The sequence below is a fragment of the Leptonotus elevatus genome, chromosome 14, assembly GCF_054856555.1.
Source record: "Leptonotus elevatus isolate MCC_2025b chromosome 14, RoL_Lele_1.0, whole genome shotgun sequence".
In the NCBI taxonomy this organism is placed as follows: domain Eukaryota; kingdom Metazoa; phylum Chordata; class Actinopteri; order Syngnathiformes; family Syngnathidae; genus Leptonotus; species Leptonotus elevatus.
In genome coordinates, this window is record NC_141252.1 from 12,282,122 (window position 1) to 12,296,084 (window position 13,963).

The 13,963-nt window shown below is 39.9% G+C and overlaps 2 protein-coding genes across 6 annotated transcripts in view; one reads left to right on the forward strand and one right to left on the reverse strand.

Annotated features, from left to right (window-relative positions):
- Window positions 1–6,555, reverse strand: atxn3 (ataxin 3). 4 transcript variants are annotated; one of them, XM_086094087.1, is made up of 11 exons: window positions 6,468–6,555; window positions 4,233–4,397; window positions 4,114–4,158; window positions 3,944–4,029; window positions 3,789–3,855; window positions 3,632–3,719; window positions 3,431–3,560; window positions 3,156–3,319; window positions 2,441–2,582; window positions 1,518–1,573; window positions 1–1,436 (listed from the first exon to the last, which is right to left on the reverse strand). In XM_086094087.1, the coding sequence occupies exons 2-11, from the start codon at window positions 4,278–4,280 to the stop codon at window positions 1,390–1,392; spliced, it is 873 nt and encodes a 290-aa protein (XP_085950213.1). In that variant the 5' UTR covers window positions 4,281–4,397; window positions 6,468–6,555; the 3' UTR covers window positions 1–1,389. The 4 variants fall into 4 exon arrangements, with proteins under 4 accessions (XP_085950213.1, XP_085950210.1, XP_085950209.1 ...); XM_086094084.1 differs by lacking the exon at window positions 6,468–6,555 and adding an exon at window positions 6,288–6,453; XM_086094083.1 differs by lacking the exon at window positions 6,468–6,555 and adding an exon at window positions 5,421–5,524.
- The window catches only part of ubr1 (ubiquitin protein ligase E3 component n-recognin 1), a 20,105-nt gene continuing 12,574 nt past the window's right edge, over window positions 6,433–13,963 (forward strand). The window contains exons 1-17 of one of the 2 annotated variants that reach the window (XM_086094081.1): window positions 6,433–6,654; window positions 7,848–8,100; window positions 8,628–8,713; window positions 9,290–9,400; window positions 10,619–10,746; window positions 10,857–10,995; window positions 11,394–11,456; window positions 11,609–11,732; window positions 11,832–11,939; window positions 12,041–12,129; window positions 12,197–12,295; window positions 12,421–12,578; window positions 12,650–12,749; window positions 12,816–12,944; window positions 13,030–13,210; window positions 13,290–13,342; window positions 13,816–13,926. In XM_086094081.1, the coding sequence (XP_085950207.1) occupies window positions 6,610–6,654; window positions 7,848–8,100; window positions 8,628–8,713; window positions 9,290–9,400; window positions 10,619–10,746; window positions 10,857–10,995; window positions 11,394–11,456; window positions 11,609–11,732; window positions 11,832–11,939; window positions 12,041–12,129; window positions 12,197–12,295; window positions 12,421–12,578; window positions 12,650–12,749; window positions 12,816–12,944; window positions 13,030–13,210; window positions 13,290–13,342; window positions 13,816–13,926 (1,977 nt within the window). In that variant the 5' untranslated portion in view covers window positions 6,433–6,609. The remainder of the gene's footprint in view (window positions 6,655–7,847; window positions 8,101–8,627; window positions 8,714–9,289; window positions 9,401–10,618; window positions 10,747–10,856; window positions 10,996–11,393; window positions 11,457–11,608; window positions 11,733–11,831; window positions 11,940–12,040; window positions 12,130–12,196; window positions 12,296–12,420; window positions 12,579–12,649; window positions 12,750–12,815; window positions 12,945–13,029; window positions 13,211–13,289; window positions 13,343–13,815; window positions 13,927–13,963) is intronic. The other variant, XM_086094082.1, reaches the window with a different exon arrangement.

Genomic DNA, 13,963 nt, shown 5'->3' on the forward strand with positions numbered 1-13,963 from the left:
CATGGCAAATGTTTCTTTAATCCTGGAACAATTCCAGTCTGTATTTTAAGAATGTGTGCATTACGGAATAAAACTTGACAAAATGGTGAGTTAGTGCTTACAGTGAGAAGCAAATGAATGCATGCTTGCCTGTACATTTTAAATCAAGCAAAACATGATTAAAAAAAGGGGTGGCAGTGGGGAGTGTTCAATCATTAAATCATGGAATCTCAACTGAGGTCAAACTGCACATGAATTCAAATTTCATAGAAATTCCACCTATGCATAACTGGAAATGTGAACAATAAACTGTTGCCATAATACAATGATGGTATAATAATGCAACAATAATGCTGTAATGTGTTCTTTGGATTTGTAATCATCTGAACAGCTCATTTAGCAAAACTTCACTATTAAATTTGGAAGGCCACTAATCAATCAGTGGCAGAGACACATAATTATTCAAAGCAGCGCAATTCAACAGCCAACCTTTTTAAAGGGGACTTGTCAAAATACAAGTCCTCCATTCATCGTTATAGATACTGATGAGCAAAGAATGTACCAAGTCCTGCTGGAATAAAGAATTGATTTGTTTATCACACGGCAAATCTTGTTCCCTTTCAAAGTACTGCATACATAATGACAGCAACAAATGGGAAATTAAGTATAATTCGAAAAGTCACCGACAGTTAATGTTTTCTTTAATGTTCACAAACTAGACTGACTATAACATATGTTACTATATATTAAATTACTGTATGAGTTACGACAACAACTAATTAATATACAGCAGTAAGCAAGGCGCAGCAACTGAAAAAAAGGTGTTGCTCAATTACCTTGTCAACTAAAACATAAATGATATTCTGATATTAAATGAGAAGACATTTTCAGAGCTGGCTTCAAAATGATTTGTTGCTTTATAGCCACAAGAAATGACTTAACAAAGGACTGATAAATGGGTCGGAAACAGAAACGCAAGAGCACTTTCACTACAACTTGACAGTGGACAAGCGCTATAAATTCACCTCCCACCATAAACACCCTTTTGAATGCAACAGTTCCTATATCGATCCCTTGCAGAGAGAAAATTAGGAAATAATACAGTATACAGTAGAAATAGAAGGCGCTGTGGTTAGAAAAAAAAAAAAAGAGGCAAAACTTGTTTCACTGCATCATGAGTTCAGCTCCTTTGGAGCCTCAGTGGAAGCAACACTAGGCCGCCTGCTTCTTTTTCTCTTGTGGCTTTCCAATGCCCATCAGCGAACCAACTGGGATCCTCTCTGCTGAATGTTCCACATGTTCGCAAAAGGTGCAAAAAGGTAGACTCGCGGAAGGAGCAAAGCTACCCCTGAATTGGGAGGGGTTGTCAGGCCGAGGCAGCTTTTCAACAAAAGCAGACGTGTTGCACCTTCACAGGCTGGGATTTTGTTGTTGGTCCATTTCAGTGCAACTGTTCTCTGGGGAAAAGGCCAGCAAGGAGTAGGAATGAATCTTCTTCATCTATCACTGTCGACAGTAATGATCTGCATCATGCTTACCTATTGATGTTGTGTTGCTTTGTTGAGGAATGTTAGACTGGTGAGGGTTCTGCTGCCTGAATAAACAAGAATGGTTTTAAGTAGGGACAGACCGATCATCGGTGCTGATATTTGGCATTTTGAAAAATATCAGCCTTTTTACGAAAGTGAAGGCCGATAAAGCTGGTATCTCACTGAGTGGTGAATGCTTGTGAACCTAGAGAAATTTGGGGTTTTCATCAGAATTTGTAAGATGTGCACAGTTTTTACTTGTCGCAAAAACATTTCACATTTTTATTTTTTTTACTGTCTGCGAAGATCTTTTGAAAACTTTTACAAACCGTGATGAAAACCCCTAATTAGTTACATTGTCATGCAGAGACAAAATTGTTAAAATTTTGGAAAACTTTATTTACAGTAGAAAACTTAAGGGAAAGGACCCTGGAAGCTACCCGCAATTTTTTGTTATAACTTTTAAACAAAGCTGGTTATTCTTTATATGTTTAAAATTAAAATACTTTTTTTGTTTTGACACTAATATTTTCTCTTTTACTGCAAATGACTATCAGCTTGAATATATCGGTTATCGGTCTCCTTGACTACTAATAACAGTCAGACTCTTATCGGTCTATCACTAGTTTTGAGCATTTTGCACAGTATTGTTGTTCTACATGTTGTCATACTCAAGAATATTTAATAACTTTCTGACATTAAAAACACACCTTAATATGCTATAAAAAATGCTGTTAGTTTCCTATTGACTTTAGAGTGTACATTGCATTTCAGTTCAGTAGACGTGAGACTGCACAATTTGGACAAATGAAGGAATTGAAAAACTACATCAAAATAGAAAATCAATCGAAAAGGAAACTTTTTGCCAGGTCGATTAGGCATTCTCATAATAATGGAACGTGGACCGTATCGACACACACTGTTGTACCCACCGGTCAAAATAGGCCTGCCTCCTCTTCCTCAGCTCGTCTGCTGTGAGTGCCTCATTGTGGGCTTGTAGTTCTCCTGCAGCCTCGCTGCCGGGGTTCACATTTCCACTCCCACAATCTGAAGAAGTGTTGGTCAACGCAGCTCCTATCATTTTGATGGAAAACCAAAATTTCAATCAGACAGTTGAAAAGACACACATATACTTGATCAACTAAAGCTGGGCGACAGGTTTCCGATATACATCTATTTTGTCGCCTTTGCTTATAAAAAGCCTCGTTCACTAATAAAAGTTTGAAATTAACATATTGAAATGACTGAGCCCTCAATTTGCATGAGGTCTATACAGCATATTTCTCATGATCTTATCTGAGGCGCTGCTGGGATGTACATATCTCAAAAAGATTCCAACATGTCAAATCCCTACTTTTATAATTAACTGCCAGCGTGTCTTTGGTAACGTTCAGCAAGATTGACTTGACGACTGCCTTTTACCAGGCTTCTTGCTTGTCATATGGAAAACAATGTAAAAATGATTCCACTCATTTGTTTCTCAGCAGATATTATAATCACATGTCAATTTTTGGGAGGGAAAAAAGGCTAAGTTGGCAATAGTAACACTGTCTGCACTTTTGTAAAGACACACCTCAAGCAATAAACTTGAAATTGATCAAATAAATAAATGAACTGCCCAGCCCTACCACTAATGTGTTATTTTACCTTGCATGCTAAGCTGAATGGCCCTACGGAGATCTGCTTCCTCATCTTCTACATCAATATCCTGTCTACTCAGTGTGAGAGCTCTCTTCAGCTGTTCATCTTCATCCACAATGTCACTCTCCACACCAAAGCTCATCTCCGTCTGGCCCAGTGTTGCCGACCTGCTGCAAGTCCCACATAGATTAAAAAAATATATATGTTAATTTCAACCATTTAAGTTACTTATTTGAAACAATAAAGTTTCTAGATTGACCATTCAATATGTCTGTATGTACCCTGCACTCGTCTGAGCTTGGGCCTCGCCAATAAGTTTTGGTCGTTGCAGTTGTTGCACTCTCATGATCCCAAGAATCTGCTCTGCTTCACAGTCGGGGAGATTTCCTCGGACCACAAATATGGAATAACCTGCACATGTTGACTTTATTAGTGCCTTACACACTCTTCATTTTCATTTATGCATTTGACTATTACATTACCCTCTTGCTGTAACTGTGCAAGAAAAAGGGCTAAATATGTGTCGGAGATCAACTCTGGTCCAGTCAAAAGGGAATTCAAGTTGAACCACTGAAATGAGAAACCAAAGATTAATTTCATGACTTAAGCTATGCGACACTTATGTCGGAAGACATGTACCTGTTGTCCAAGTTTGCGAATAGTAAACCAGTGCTCCTTGTAATTGCATATGAAGGCTTTTTCATTGCTTAAACAAACAGAAAGACACTTTATTATGGTAATATGTTCAGAAGTCCAGTTTATGACGCCAAACAAGCTTGATAGCGGAAACGTACATTGGATTTATCATCAGGCTCTGGTACTCCCGGCTGTTGAAGAGGATAAGCTCCAGTCCCCAAACTCTGAGAGCATTGCTAATAACCTATGATGAAATCCCAAGAAAATGTTATGAATCTAGAATGATATGTAATCTGCAAAAACATAACAGCCAATCTTTGGAGCTCACTTGTATCGAAAAGAACCCACTGTCATCCATGTTTCCAGATGGTTGCTAGAAACAAACACAGCACATTTGTTAATTTTAGAATGTCAACAAATGCGTCGACATTTCTAACATTCCCTCACTTGTAAAAAGGTCCTGTACTCGTCGCTGCCCATTCCTCCTTCTGCCATCCTGATCCTCTCCTCTTCATCCAGTTGATGTGCAATAGAGGAGAGATCCACGGGAGTGAAGTATTCACCCTGCAGCAGGTTGTTGAGGCAGTGCTGGGCGCAGAGAGAGCCCTCTTGCTGCACATTAAACATCAGTTAACGCAATGAAAGCACAATCATCTTCTTTTTCTTTAACACAAATACTGTACAGTTAAAAGTATTTTCCAAGCACACAAACCCATAGAAACACGTTTTGGGGCTGCTTTTCTGCAAAAGGTGCAGGGCGACTTCACTTTATTATTTAGGGACTAATGAACAGAGCCATGTACTGTGAAATCTTGGATGAAAACCTTTCCTCAGCAAGAACCCTGAAAATGGGTTGCGGATGTGTTTTCCAGACTGACAATGACCTACAATTAACTACCAGGGCAACAAAGGGGTGTCTCAAGACGATGTATACTAAGGACATGGAGTGGCCTAATCAGTCTCCAGACCTCAACGCAATAGAAATCATGTGGCGGGAGCTAAAGGTTCGAGTTTCCATGCAGCAGTCAAGCAATACAAAAATAAACATCTCATCACACTTTGGTTGCCCACAAGGATTTGAGCTCCATGTACATATATTATTATTCCACTGTGCCTTACAGTTATGTATTCATTGCATATTTTAGTCATGTCAAAGAAGAGTGATTTAAATTGTAAAGGTTTTCTATACTATTTGCCAATGTTTTGCTTGGGGATCAAACATTTTAGCTTTCCTTTCCTTTCACTCAATCAACATTAACAGTGTGTGCAAACAAACAAATTGAGCAGGGGATCAAATATTCATTTTCCCCACTGCTGCTATTTAGCCTAGATTGTCATTCCAAGAAGCTACTATGAGTTATTCGCTTAGCAGGTAAACACCATAATAAAACCACGCGTTTAGCAGTTTGAGCCTTAACTATACTCCCTGGGTTCTTCCTGTAAATAAACTTTTCACGATTACTGAATGGCAACTTTAGCAACATAGCTAATAGGGAAACAATACTGCAAGCACAAACCGCTCAAATACTGACCAAACAGCGTAGTTTACATATCGCTGGCACGAGACTCGCGCTTTAATAGACACACGAAGGGGCTTAGGTGGAGTTAAAAGCCGTATGTAGACGTTTAACTTACTTTCTCGTGAAATATGGCATCCATTGCTCTCCCTGTCAAACATTCAACTCTGACCTCGCTCGTCACAACACAGACAAAACGAGCAGCGTCTCCTGGTGGATAAACTGAGAAACGCGCGCGACGTTCAAAATTTCATTGACACGTTATGAATAAGTTGTTTTTGACACCGGATAGGCATCAGAAAACGGCAATATTTAATACACGGGCATAACATAACACAAAACATTTATTTAAACGCATGCTGACGCGTGACACCGAAATCAAAGGACGCAAATTAAGCGACCTCCAGAGGGCGCTGTCTGTTCTTGATATTATTGATCTCGGGTATGTTTTGTTTACAAAGGTATGTTCCCAATGGAAAAGAGGGGAACGAGCACAAACACAAATGACGTACGCTTAACGGTTGTTTAATTGAAATGATGACTATATTTCAGCCACGTAAAACATTCCGTCTAAATAGTTGCAATGGTGTTGTATTACAAGGGCCTGACATGGAGCTTTTAATTACGCTGCATTCCATAAAAGTGGGAATTAGGAATTTTCCGACCTTCAATCAAGAAAGGTTGCACTTAATGCACTGGAACCCCACCCACTCGTCGAGGTCCAAAGTCGCGATGTCAGAGAAAATATCTACCCCGACTTCACCGAGTTGCTCAGTATAATGTGATATATCACTCGAAAACTACTGCGACCCCCATAGAGAAACGTAAATGGTAAAATGTTATTTACTAGACTATAAAAATACATCTATCTAAATCATTTATTATCAAATTATCAATGTAATAATTATCTTTTATGTTTAATTCGCCTCGACCGCTTTGAGGTCGGAACTGCGAGATTTCCAGTGGAATATATCCGACTTCCTACCTTCCTCGAATGCAGCATTGACTGTAAACATGAAAGTAATGTGTTGGGAAATCCGCGATTAATAAATTACCCACTTGTCGGGTAGAACAACTGCATATCTGATTTTTCTAACAAAACAATCTGTGTCAAAATAGCTAAAGAACTGGACGATGTATGATTAATGAGCCAAATACAACATACATGTAAATGAAATGGTCGGGGGGCTCCCGGTTAAATATGGCGTCTAAATCCGCACGTTCTGAACCAGCGGTGGCGCTACACCCACTTTTCTGGAATGCAGCATTAACGACAGTCCCTCCGTCTCCTTTACGGCAAATGGAATATGGCGGAGCCTGAGAAACCATTTGACGAGCTGGAGCTCATAAAGGTATGGGTTTCAACAACCGTACACAACTGGCATCGTGCACGGAGGGTTATGGAGAAAGCGACGGGCTTAAATGTGTTGGCTACTTCGCTCACTCTACACGTATGATGCGCTGAAATCACGCTCCACTTCTACGTGTCACGAGCAGTGGCATTTAGCTTGTGCACTCACTCTCACAAAATGCCTCTGCAGTGCCTCACATACTGCTGAAAAGGTGGATGTTGACTAGTGTTTACTGTATTTTTATTTGTCGCGTCTTAATGTGTTGGAGGGTGCTGCCTTATTAACCGATGGTTTAGTCCAGGGGTCACCAACCTTTTTGAAGATGAGAGCTACTTCCTGGCGATTTGATTAATTAATGTGAAGGGCTACTAGTTTGATACGCACTTCTGAGATAACAAATGTGCTCAACATACCTTTAATAATGTTATTTTATGTTACTATTGATAGCTAATTATATTAATTAATTTGATTTTTCACAGTAATTAGAAAACGGATACATTTAGAAAAGGCCCGAACAGTCTACTCATGTGATACTTGGGGGTTACCCGCGGGCACTATGCTGGTGACCCCAGGTTTAGTCCGTTTGATAAATTATAACAACGTGACTTGGTCCAAATTTCCGAAAGTGAAGTCATTGCAGTTTCATCCCTCATCAACAATTTTATCTGGAGCGATTAATGCTAAATAGACTGATTGTACCAGCGCTTTCTAACAGTTATTGAGCTAAATCATATATTTTACATTAAAATATACATAGTGCACAGTCATTGTTCAACCTGCCACTATACATTGATTGCAAAGAGCTGAACAAAGACACAACATTTGTATTAAATAAATGATAACTTTCAGATTGATTAGGTTAAATTGAATAATTTCCAGTGGCACGCATGATCTCTCACGGCTCACCTAAACTGAATATCTGCTTTTTTCCCCCACATTGACGAGTGTTGGTTTATTGAACATATAAAGTTAGTGTGTCACTGCATATTACTACTAAGATAGATATCAGAGAAAACAGTGAGAAGTAAATATCAATTCTTCCTTCATATACATACATTACACCACTTAAAATTCTTTACGAAAGGCTAAAAAAAAAAATGCAACAATTCCTCCTTCATTACAACACAGGATGAAGATTTGGCTAAGGAAGCAACATTGAAAAGTAATCAATGTCAAATTGTGTTGCATTGCAGGAATGGCAGGCGTCCGCCGATCTGAAGCCGGCCCTGTATGGCTACCTGAGGAAGCAGGTGCCTCGGATCTTCTGCCACAAGGAGGAGTCAAATCCTCAGGTGGAAGAGGTGCAAGTACAGAAATTCCTCCTTCACCCGCTGGAGTACTTGCTGTTTGGTGAAGATCCTGATGAAGGTGTACAAAAGCTCAAGCAGGACAGTTCGTCTTCCCAGCTCTGTGGACGCGTCTTCAAAGAGGGGGAGACAGTCTACTCTTGCAGGTTCCAAAATGATCCCCGAGTGTGTGTTAGAAATGAGTATTGTGATGGTTTCCCCAACAACATAGATGTAAATAATAAATAATATCTATCGACGTAGCAATTGGATGACCATACTAGGTATATCCTCAGGTAGTCTAGATTCTAAATTGTCCCGAGATGTGAATGTTAACGTGAGTGTATCTGTAAATTCATGTTTGTCTATCTTCTACAAAATAAAATATGGATCCTAACTTTTAACAAATGTATGCAGATTTGCACCAAAATCAAATATTTATTAAACATTTGTTTCCAAAATTCTGCTAACTAACCAAATATTTCTCAGTGGTAATTACATAATCATTCTACCGTTGGCCACAAAGTTGAACTTTCAATTATTTAAAATATTGATGATTATCTCATCATTTGCACTATAAGCCTTCCGTGTCTCCAGGTGAGAGGATGAGAAAGTAAAAACATTTTTTTCAGCCCACTTAAAAAAAAAAGAAAGAAGGCATTTATGTGATGACATGCTTTTCCACACCTTGCAGGGATTGTGCAATAGATCCTACATGTGTGCTGTGCATGGACTGCTTTCAGGAGAGCGTACACAAAAGTCATCGTTACAAGGTGGGTGCAAATGTTGACTGCAATTGAGTTTCTTACATTTGAAATTTTCAATATGAATGAATTAATGGTCACACTGTTCTCCTTCATAAATAGGAGTAGTATACGTTTTCATTATTACTTATGTACAAAAGAAAATGACAGATAAATAGAAAATGTTTTTTGTTGTGATATTTCCATTTGCTTATTGCTGTATGCCTTTATTCATAAACTCACTTATTTCCTCTCTTTATATCCTTATAATATTTTGACTTAATGTTCATATTTATTATTTTCTTATGTCTCGTTTTTTTTTCCCCGTGTAAAAATAAAACTTTAGACATTTGTGTTTGTTATCGTAAAATTCAATTCCGTTTTATAACTTTATTTACTATTTTGTCACCCAAATATTGTTGATCATGCTTGGTTGCCGATAACATCTTCACTATTAAAGCATTACCTCACTCCTGTCCACTATTGTGTGCGTTTGATTGTTTCGAACACCTATGGAGCCCATTAATCATTAAAAACACACCTCACTTGGTTCATGTCTCTATTACACAGTAACATAGAATGTAAATATTTACTATTTTTCCTCAGATGCACGCGTCATCTGGTGGTGGTTTCTGTGACTGTGGGGATGTGGAAGCCTGGAAGATTGGCCCGTGTTGCGCCAAACACGACCCGGAGGCAGCCACTGCCATGGTAACGGTGAGTTACATAACAGAGCGGAAGGAGGCAAGTGGGGAGGGACATACTTGTCCCTTACTGTGTCACTGAATCCCAGAATGCTTATTTTCTCATCTTGTGCATGCTGAGTGCCCCTGTCTTGGCCGTGGCCTTGGCTCTGGAAAAATCTAATTTTAAACTCGACTGAGAGATGTGGAAACTGGCTTTATTGATAAACTGGATGAAAAATTGTAACATTGGGTGAAAACAACATTTAGAATATTTCCTTTATCTGTGCAGGGATGTGTTTGATAACATTGGGTGTGTGTGTTTTTTTTTTCCTTCCCTTTTTTTGGTTAATGGTCCAGCTGCTGCTTGTTAGGAGTGTCTTTATCAGATTGCCTTTGTCAAGATCTTGTAACCCTGACTGCATTGCGCCTGTTTCCGTCAATAACAGGTGCCTCCATGAACAGGAGTCAATGGCTAGCATCAATTTGGCTTATTGTCTTTTGTAATGTACACTTTGCTTTTAAAGCCAAAATGCTCGACTACCAAAATGTGTTCACAGTGTTTCCACCCAATTCCAGTTTTTGCATTGTGTTTACAATATGCTAGATCCCAGTGCTTGTTGTCACACAGTGGTGTGACGTAGCAAGGGATTTAGGCGAGCTGCATGTTTGTTTGACTTGTGTGATAAATGTTAGACATTTGTATGAAAGCTTCCAAGAGAAATGTTTGCTCTTGTGAGACTTACCAGCAATGTCACAGGGACAGATTTTTTTTTTTTCCCCATTGAGCAAAATATTTGAACTAGTTTACACTTGCTGTTTACCCCGCCTACTGCGCCCCCCCCCGCGACCCTTGTGAGGACAATCGGTTAAGAAAATGGACGGAGGGATAAACTTGCTGCTAGTGACACAGGAAATGAATCCAGTCGATGTTATTGCAGGCAATTACTCATATAAAACAGTGCATAAGGCCTTCGGCCTATGACGTATGTTGTACAACTCAGCTCAAGGTTAGGAATGGTGTCCAGAGAATTAGATTGATGCAGCGTAAGAGTACCGGTACGTGGTCACATGACATAAGGGAACGCCAAGTTCCTGCATGTGATTGGCTATGATTGCTTTGTGATTTACATACAAATTCTTGTTACATTGCCATCGGAACGGGGCGCCATCATAAACTGAGGACCCCTCTCTGTCGGCTTTTTAGAGCAATATCTTGATGCTCATATGTCCCTTAAATCATGTTTTCCAGGATGATTGTACATTGGAGCCAGAACTGTGTGAGCGCAGCAAGATGCTCTTCAGGGTATTGCTGAACTACTTTACAGACTTCCTGGACTGGGCAGAGGACCGTCAGCTTTTAGCTCCACTCAAACCCGAGTACGGCCCACTTTATCTTGCACGCATGTACTGCATATGATGTGTATACAAATCAGCAGCCTCAACAGAGTATGACTTCATTTTGAAAAAGTGTGTCATCATGTGCACAGGGAAAAAGACAACACATACTTTTGTGTGCTGTACAACGACGAGCACCATTCATACGACCATGTGATCTACACCCTGCAGCGGTCTGTTAACTGTGATCAGGCTGAAGCGCAGAATCACACGGCACTTATTGACAAGGAGGTACAGTCAGTGGATAGTAAAAGTCTACACACCCCTGTTCAAATGACAGGTTTTTGTAATACAACTTTGAAGAGGCCAAAATAAATAATTTCAAAACTTTTTTCCACAACCTACGAGAGCTATAACCTGTACATCTAAATTGGGGGGGGAAAGGAAATATTTTCAAGGGAAATAATTTCTTGCCCTCGTTTTTTGTTATTTGTATTTATATTTATTTATTAAAAAAATAAAATAATCTGGCATTTCCACAGGGGTGTGTAGACTTTTTAATCCACGGTATATGTGTGTTTTATGTCGCATTATTTCCTGGCTGTGTGTGACATTTTCAACAACACCTCTACAATATCACTGTCTCATTATTCCTTTTAATGCAAGCGCGATTTAATTATACTGCACAGGGTCGACGGGCAGTAAAGAGAGGAAGTCTGGAGTCATGCCAGCAAGCTAAAGACCTCATCAAGGTAAAAACTGGTCTCGTAGGAAAAATGGAATGGCACTCAGCAGAGCAGCGCTTTTGCCAAGGACAAATGAACCTTAAAATGTTCTCCTTTTTATGTAATAAAGATTTGTTGCACTTCTACAGTAAGCATGAATATTTTTGTTTGTGCTGCAGTACAACTCGGAGCACATTTCCCTGCAGCCGCTGCGTGTGGAAGTCCTGCACTCGACCGTCGTGGCTCACCAAACATTCGCTCTGCGTCTCGGCTCCTGGTTCCAGAAGATCATCAGTTATTCAGGTTCTGCCGTGCATGCTCTGTAACCTCGGTGTTAGACAAAAACAGTGCTTCATTGCGTGTCATGTGACCATTATCTTCTGTGTCGTGTGCACTGTGCAGTGGGCTTCAGACAGGCTTTCTGCATGGTGGCGCTGGAGCCAAACACAGACCAGATCAGCGTCTGCTGCATCAGCAGGCTCATGTTGCTCGATGCCAAACTGTATAAAGGCAGGTAGCATGGCCATTTAACGGTCATGCAACAGCACTTTCGTGTTTGGTGATTTAATACACTTGCATCATATGTCAACATTTGTTATTATTTCTTAAAGGTGCACGCAAGATTGTACATGAGCTGATTTTCTCTAGCATACTAATGGAAACAGAATTCAAGAGGCTGTTTGCAATTGAATTCACAAAGGTAAAACATTTTTAAACCAAGTATAGGTATATTTTTACAGTGTTCTTACATATGTGGTCTTTTTTAGCTGTATAAGAATCTGCAGAATAACTTCATCGATGATGATCATGAAAGGAGTATTTCCATTACGGCGCTGTCTGTTCAAATCTTCACTGTGCCCACACTGGTGAGTGCACTTTGTAGTACAAACATCATTGATTCATCTAAAGGAGGCTAAGAAATTATTTGAATTAAAAAGCTGTTTTTAAATAGGTTATCTGCTTCTGTGTTGTATTTCTGTTCCCCCTCCAGGCAAGGTACCTGATTGAAGAAACAAATGTCATTACAAGGATAGTTAATACAGTCATGGCACTGTTATTGGAGCATTTGGATGTCAACAATCGCTTCTTCTTCCTGGGTTACAACTCTGACAAGTTCTCCCGCATCCAGGTCATTTTTCATGACCTCAGGTAGTTTGACCAGGTAGCAGTTTTAGCAACGTTTTTTGTTGTTGTTGTTCTTATCCGAGTGTCTCTCTTAGGTATATTCTGATCAGTAAACCGTCAATGTGGAATTCTAAGCTTCGGAAACAGTTCATAGAGGGCTTCAATGCCTTTCTAGGCCTTCTCAAATGCATGCAGGTAATTTATTATCACAACTATCTACTATTTATCTAGAAATACTGAATGTTGACCCTTGTTCTTTAGGGTATGGAAGAAGTTGAGCGTCAGTTTGGTCAACACATTGCTGTGGAGCCCGAATGGGAAGCCGGCTTTACGCTTCAGATCCAGCTCCGCCACATTCTTGCTATGTTTCAGGACTGGTGCTCCTCAGATGTGCGTGACTGTCAAACCTGTTCTGCCATCTCCCAATGTACTGTTCAGCACCCTTTGCTTTTGTCTTACCGCTTTCCTTCCACAGGACAAGATCCTGCTGGAAGCCTTCAGAGATTGCCACAAAGTCTTGCTACAATGCAACAATCAACCTTTCCGCAGGGAGGCAGCTGATCACTACATGTGCAAGCAAATCATCCATGTTCGGCCCTACAAAGTGTCTCAGGAGCCCGTCAGCATACATGTACCACTCTCCAGGCTGCTTGCAGGTAGACTATAACTATTCGAGTCGTATGCTTTTTTTAGTGTATATTTTCCATGAATTTATGCTTCTTCTGTGGTCCCCAGGCCTGTATGTTCTTATCTGTAAGAATGGGTTATGTGATCAACTATTTGACGAGGTAAGTTGTAAGATGCAGCCAAAAACATACACCGTGTGTGCTAAATGTAGGTGTGCAAGTTTTATATTTATTAATTTAAGGAAAGAAGGACAGATACAAAAATGTCATAAGGACTTGACAGAAGAATGTACAAAAGGAAGGGAGTTAACAAGGCTCTATAAAAGGGAGGAAGGAAGCAAATTAGGAAGAAGGAAGGAAGGAAGAAGGACTGGTCCCACTGCCACTTTTAGCGTCTACTTGGTCAACAACACACAGACTTACTTGAAATTCTACCGCTGGCCTTGAAACTCTAATATTTGAGCACTGTTTTTTTGGGGAGGAATTCAGAACTTTCAGAGACAGTTTTTTTCCTATCCCATTTAAAAATATTTTCAAAAAGAGGATTAATTAATTGAAGTTCAAATCACATACTCAGCTATCGTGTCCACTGATGCGTCTGTTGTTACAGTTGATGTTTTCCCGCTTTATGGCAGGAATCCTATGACTTTCGCAGCCTGGCTGAGCATCCTCTGCGCTGTGTGGTACTGGCTGCACAGGTATCAGCTGAAATGTGGCGCAGGAATGGACTGTCTTTGGTCAGCCAGGTGTGATACATGTTTTGTTTTTTTTGCTTAAATTTTT

Excerpts from the sequence above, each read along its gene's own strand:
- atxn3 (XM_086094083.1), bottom strand. The coding sequence starts at position 5,444 with ATGGATGCCATATTTCACGAGAAA. Across the intron at positions 4,398-5,420 it reads ATGCCATATTTCACGAGAAA|CAAGAGGGCTCTCTCTGCGC; the intron begins GTAAGTTAAACG and ends TTTAATGTGCAG. Across the intron at positions 2,583-3,155 it reads CATTCAGCTTAGCATGCAAG|GAGCTGCGTTGACCAACACT; the intron begins GTAAAATAACAC and ends TCAAAATGATAG.